Source organism: Erythrolamprus reginae, chromosome 1 (assembly GCF_031021105.1).
Source record: "Erythrolamprus reginae isolate rEryReg1 chromosome 1, rEryReg1.hap1, whole genome shotgun sequence".
Classification (NCBI taxonomy): Eukaryota; Metazoa; Chordata; class Lepidosauria; order Squamata; family Dipsadidae; genus Erythrolamprus; species Erythrolamprus reginae.
Window position 1 is genome coordinate 192,063,788 of NC_091950.1, and position 6,619 is coordinate 192,070,406.

At 51.0% G+C, this 6,619-nt stretch overlaps 1 protein-coding gene across 1 annotated transcript; it reads left to right on the plus strand.

Annotated features, from left to right (window-relative positions):
* The first annotated feature begins 512 nt into the window (after window positions 1–512).
* SP9 (Sp9 transcription factor) lies at window positions 513–2,743 on the plus strand. Its single transcript, XM_070737368.1, has 2 exons — window positions 513–533; window positions 1,406–2,743. Exons 1-2 carry the CDS (start codon window positions 513–515, stop codon window positions 2,741–2,743), a joined length of 1,359 nt encoding a protein of 452 aa, XP_070593469.1.
* Window positions 2,744–6,619: the final 3,876 nt, after the last annotated feature.

The following is a 6,619-nucleotide window of genomic DNA, read 5'->3' on the forward strand; positions in this document are numbered from 1 at the left end:
TTTATACCCTGCCCTTTGTGCTCCCATCGTAGAAATCAACACCGAAAGCAGAAGTAGCATCTCTATTGTTCGGTCCTGTTATGACCTTAGAGGTATTTCAACCTAGGCATTATCTATTTGTTTTTTTAAAAAAGAGTTAATTGCAGTATAATGCTTTTAAAAGACTAAGGAACACTAGTCAAAATCTACCTCCCCGCCACCACCACCACTCCCGGCATGGCTTTGACTGGCACGCGCTCAGAGCCCTGGTTCTTGCATATCAAGTTTCTGATTGGCTGCAGGGCAACTCCTGCTTGTCCTTTCTCCTCCCTCATTGGGTAAGAGTCCCAGCCAGCGGTACTTCAAAGCAGGCGCTCTCTGCACTTAGGCTGAGTTTAGCGGTCCAGAGACAGGAGTGTACTTAGTGCACTGGAGTATAGCGGGAAGCTGGGAGGACGTCGCGCACACTCGCCAGCCTCCCTCCAAGGCAGAGCCCTCCTTCCGACCCGCACACCCAGCCAGGCGACTTGGCTATGGCTACGTCTATCCTCGGGGTAAGTCAGGGGCCGCTTCTTATATATACTCACCGGGGTCGGTTTTCGTTGCGGGTCTCCACCTCCTCCCCCATTTCTTTTGACCCCACAGTGTTGATCCAGCAGGAATCAGTTTGTGGTTGCAATCAGGAAGAGGAGGTTATATAAACTAAGCCAAGCATCTCCTTTGAGGGCTGCTTTGAATTCCCGTTTCAGCTTACGGCCCTCTTTACTCGCTGCTTTTATTTGTTTTGGCACTCACTGCTCCCCCCCCCCCCCCAATTTTCATTATCTTAAATTGACCCCTAGCAAAGTCTCACAACCTCAGATTTACTGGTGGCCTAGTAGGGAAGTCCTGCGACCGTGTGTACTGGGTTCGTTGCGATTTTTTTTAAAGCAAAATGTGGTGCCATCGCTCGCTCCAAAGTATCTAGGATTTTGATTTTAAGATCGGTTTGGCCAGCCGTTATTATTATTATTACGAGAGAGAAGGGTCAAGTCTCAGCCTTCTCTTTTAAGAAAAAAATCAGTGATGCGGTTGGTTTGTGTCTTTCTTCATCCCACTTCCGTCTGCCCTAGGGTGTTCTGGAGTTTCCTTCTTAAAATTCCTTCTCCTTCTGCTCAGTACCATCCCGGGGGAGCAAGTGGCCGTCTGGATCGAGCTAGGGCAGGACCAGACCGAACCTGGAGTTTTCCCTTTGTTTGATTTTTTTTCTTTAAGAGAATCCATTGCGCCCCAACTTTTGGCAAAGACGCCTCCGATTCGGGTGCCTCCTAAGCCTTTTCCTACGACAATCCGCGGCGGGTGAAGGAAGCCGGGCCGAGTCCGAGGCGCGCTTAGGGTTATGAGGGCGAGATTGACGGGGCTCGTTTTGTGTCTCTCCCCCCCACAGGAAGAGCCACGCTTTGGAACCACGCCCTTGGCCATGCTGGCCGCCACCTGCAACAAGATCGGCAACACCAGCCCGCTCACTACCTTGCCCGAGTCCAGCGCCTTCGCCAAGGGCAGCTTCCACCCTTGGAAACGCTCCACCTCCAGCTGCAACCTGGGCTCCAGCCTGTCCGGCTTCACTGTGGCGACCGGCCGGGGTTCCAGCGGGCTGGCCAGCGGCAGCGGCACGGCCAACAGCGCCTTTTGCCTGGCTTCCACCTCGCCCACTTCATCGGCCTTCAGCAGCGACTACAGCGGCCTTTTTTCCAACACGGCGGCGACGGGCGTGTCCCCCCAAGAACCCGGCGGACAGTCGGCCTTCATCTCCAAAGTGCACAGCTCGGCGGCGGACAGCCTGTACCCGCGGGTGGGCATGGCGCACCCCTACGAATCGTGGTACAAGTCCGGCTTCCACTCCACGCTGGCGGCCGGCGAAGTGGCCAACGGGGCGGCCTCGTCGTGGTGGGACGTGCACACCAACCCGAGCTCATGGCTGGAGGTGCAGAACCCCGCCGGAGGTTTGCAGAGCTCGCTGCACTCGGGCGCCCCCCAGGCTTCCCTCCACTCCCAGCTGGGCACCTACAACCCGGCCGACTTTAGCTCCCTCACCCACTCGGCCTTCAGCTCCACTGGCCTGGGCTCCACGGCCGCCTCGCACCTGCTCTCCACCAGCCAGCACCTGCTAACCCAGGAGGGCTTCAAGCCCGTGCTCCCTTCCTACACGGACTCCAGCGCCGCCGTGGCCGCGGCCAGCGCCATGATCTCGGGCGCTGCGGTCGCAGCGGTAGCCGGAGGGAGCTCGGCGCGCTCCGCCCGGCGTTATTCGGGCCGGGCCACTTGCGATTGCCCCAACTGTCAGGAAGCTGAGCGCTTGGGCCCGGCGGGCGCGAGTCTGAGGCGCAAAGGCCTGCACAGTTGCCACATCCCGGGCTGCGGGAAGGTCTACGGCAAGACGTCGCACCTCAAGGCGCACCTGCGCTGGCACACGGGCGAGCGGCCCTTCGTCTGCAACTGGCTCTTCTGCGGCAAGCGCTTCACGCGCTCCGACGAGCTCCAGCGGCACCTGCGGACTCACACCGGCGAGAAGCGCTTCGCCTGCCCGGTCTGCAACAAGCGCTTCATGCGCAGCGACCACCTGAGCAAACACATCAAAACGCACAACGGGGGAGGCGGGGGCAAAAAGGGCAGCGACAGCGACACGGACGCCAGCAACTTGGAGACGCCCAGATCCGAGTCGCCGGACCTTATCCTGCACGAGGCGCGAGGCAAGGACTCCACAACGGGGCCCAATGACTCTTAAAAATAACATTAAAAGAGAGCAGCAGGCGGCGGCGACTGAAGAAATTTTGGCGGGACGGGAGCCCGCCAACTAGAGCGCGACAGAAAGACGCACGGGGGGGGGGGGCGGAGAAGCCAAAGGGTGGCGGCCGCGGCAGGCGTCACCACTCGGGCTCGGCTGCTCCGGAAGTTTTTTCTTTTTGTTTTTAAACTGGGTTGGATGGGCGTAAAGGTGTGACGCGGAGGGCGAGCTGTTAAAAAAGACTTCCAGACTGTTGGAAAGACCTTGAACCCGGCCCCTCCAGGCAGAGACAATACAACCAATTCCCTCCAAACAATAAAACAACGAGCTTCAGAATCTTCCTGGCGAAGAGCAATACAAGTGGCCGGAGATTTAGTAGTATTTCCCCCCTCTATCCCAACCCCTCCTTGTCACGCGCATTCACCTTTCTCTCCCCCCCCCCAAAAAAATAAAAAATAAAACAAGACGCCACAAAACAGCCGCACAAAAACGGAACTCGCCACCCGGGATTACGGTGCTTCTCCCCCCCTCCCTTTGGAGTGATTATAGTATAGTTATAAATCTGAAATTTGCTGCAGACAAACGGCCAAGTCTTATGTGATGAAATATTCTACCATGATGCTTTTTTATTTTGAAATCTGAGAAATCCGTGGAGCGCCTGTGCGCCGTACATACACTCCCAGATACATATACAAAGGCTGAAGGTGAGAAACCAAACTGGAAAATACCCGGAGACGGTTTATCTTTTGTGATTCATCAAAGCTATGTATAAGTAGGATCTCAAAACCCTCCCCTCCCCTTGTGTTCTTTCCCCCCCCCTCTTGTAAATGTCAGTTCTGATTTGGGGAGGAGGGGTGAATTCCTGAAACTCAGAGGAATTCTTTTTTCTAATTATTATTTCTGATGCACTTTGTGGAGGTCAGTATATATGTAAAATATATTTAAAATGTTGAGTTTAACATTTCACCCGCACCAGTAATTTAAGGTTGTTTAAAGAGATTTAATGCGTTTATCTGTATTGGAAAAAAAATCTTGACATATTTTCATTTTGGTATTATTAAAGGATTCTGAACAATGCGCTCTGGGGTTTCATTTTCCCCCAGGCAATCACGCCGTTTATTCCTTTTTATTGAAATCTGACCATCCACTCACCCACTATAGAAATCGCATTGACGAGATTAAAGCAATAGTTGCAATGCTAAACAAATTAGGAAATAAATCTCATTGAAATCAACGCAACTTATTCTGAATAAACATGCTTATGATTGTGATTAAATATATTAAAAGGTGAATTAAAATACTGCCCGCCGTTCGTATTAAAGATCAAACTTCAATTAGTAACTCTCCCAAATGATGGATGCCAGAATTGTAATTAAGTCAATTTTCCACCTTTTAATTCAGTTCCCAAAATCCCTACCGATCTGAGCCATTTAGCGCAACTTGCTAAAGCGATTGGAATCCGTTGCAATGAGAAAACCTCTAAAACTCACCCTGGATATCAAAGCCCATTTCCATAAGACCGAGAGCCGGTAGAAAAGATGTTGAAATGATAAACGTGGGCCGAGCAAACATTTTATGAAAACGAGCGTGTGAAATCTATAGCGAGGCGGTTCAGGTTACAGAAGGCAATCCCACGGGGAATAAATCGCAAGAGACATTTCATGCCTAAATGAAAATCTTGTTAAATGTTATTAATTTTGACTTGGAGCACATAGCAGCCCCCTGTGCCTTGTATTCCCTTATTAGAGATTCATGTCTTATCAAATATCTAATTAATCTCCTAGACATCGTTTGTTCTGGCCAACTTTATCTCAGCTGGTCCGCGGGGAAAACCCCTCAGAATGTTCTCAGTGACAAAGCGTCCCTCCAAGATCCTTTTAATTGTTGAAATGAACTGCGCCGAATTTGCATGTCAAACGGTAAAGGGCAAGGCGAGATAAAACGCAATCGTTTTAAAAGCCTTCCAAATTCAGCACTTGATTTGATAACTGAGCCCCCCCCCTTTTTTTTTAATGTTATGGAGGACAACTGCTCTTTTTCTTTTCAAAAGATAGCTTATCTATGCAAATCGTGGTTTGGAAATGCTGTCCCCTCGCAGTCAAATGCCCCTTGCATGTTATTTGAATATCAGTGGCTCTGCGTTGAAAAGGTTCGAGGATGCTCCCTGACTTCTTTGTGATTACGCAGTGCAGCGTCTTATTCTGAAGGAAAGGGTGGGGGGGAGACCTCAGGAATAATTAAAGCCTGGGATAAGGCCTGGGAACACATTTGGGACAGGAATCTCATTTAGACAGCCTCTTTCAAAATAAGGCACAGTTAAATTGACCAGAAGGCAATTATTGAAATGAAAATTATTTTCACTCCCTTTGTCTTCTGACCACCAACTTAAAAGCCACCGTGTATTTCTAAAAGAGGAAAATCGTTCCAATCGTCTCCTCCTTAATTGCGCTACTTTAAAGAGGGAGAGAGAAACGGGTGGGGAAAAAATGAAAGAAAATTTAAATTGAACATTTCAGAATGAAAGGCTAAAGTGTACTCTCGGCTTTTCTGTCCATTTGGTTATGGAAATTTACACACATACACGGGGGGGGGGGAGGGAGAGCGGACACTTCTGTGTAGGCAGATGTATATTTCTTTCTTCTGGAAACGGATTGGCAATCAAGAAGAACCAGGAGGCTCTGAATAAAAAACATCTGTTACATCTCCCGGGCAGAACTCGCATCGAGTTTTCCGTCATTGTTGTGCTAAAAATACAATAGGAAGGGGACTAAAATATTTCCCAAATCTGGGTAAAAACGGTGTAACCCGAATTTGGGGAGGGTTATTTGTGGGGGGAATCGAAGGGCAGTTTTGGTGGATATTCTTTCTCTCTTTTTCTTTCATTATTTCCTTTTTAATCTGGTGAAGGCGAGAGTCTCGAGCAATCTTTCTCTCCTCCCCGCCTGGCCCGTTTGATCCGCTGGTCCGCGATTCGGTCGTAAATCTAAACTTGCAGCAGACGACCTAAAGGTGTGAAGTTTGCGAACGTCCATTTCTTCCCCTAGCCTAGCCCTTCCCCACCACTGTTTCCTTTGGAGGCCTTTTTTTGCGCTGGACCAGGAGGGGGAGGGAGACGGGGACACCGGGCGTGGGGAGGTGGTGGGAGGGGAAGCAGAGGTCGAAGGGAGCAGAGCTGGGCCAGACACACAGGACGCGGCTCCTCTCTCCCCGCCCGGCCGGGGCGGCCATTGTGAGCTTTCTGAGGAACCGTTCCTTCTCACTGGGCCTTGGGCAGGAGTCAGCTTTGTTTCCCAGTCCCTCAAAAACCAGATCAAAGGCCCTTTTTTCCGTCGAGTGTCCAGTTTCTGTCAAGGTTACAAGTTTTCAGCTCGATGAACAAGGACCCCTCGCCATTGCCCTCGGGGGTCAGAAAACGTCCATCATCCACAGACTCCCCAGAAAGGGAGAGGGAAATTTGAACGTTTTGCGCCTCGGCTATGGACGCTTCGCGCCTCGGCTATAGGGGCCAGCCGAGCCACGGAGGGTAAAGGGGTGGGGGGGAAAGCGCCAAACAATCCTCCACGGCAGCTTTTGAATGCATAATGAAGAAGAAGCGGGGCCGCCTAGAAGGAGCGTTGCCTGTGTGGTGCTCCCCCCCCTCCCTCAACCTACCCGCGCTTAAATTAAGAAAGCCATGAAAATGCGCGGGAAAGTGCAGGTTACACCATTTAAGCTGAAGGAGAAAGACTTTGTCAACCCTTGGCCCGCCTTTCTTCTCAGGCGGACAATAATGCATTGCGTCCCATATGGGGATAGCAAAGTAAACAATTCCTGGCCATTTTGTGGATATTGGGTATTTTTTCCTTCCGGTGAGGGGAAGTTAAGAGGCGACGAAGG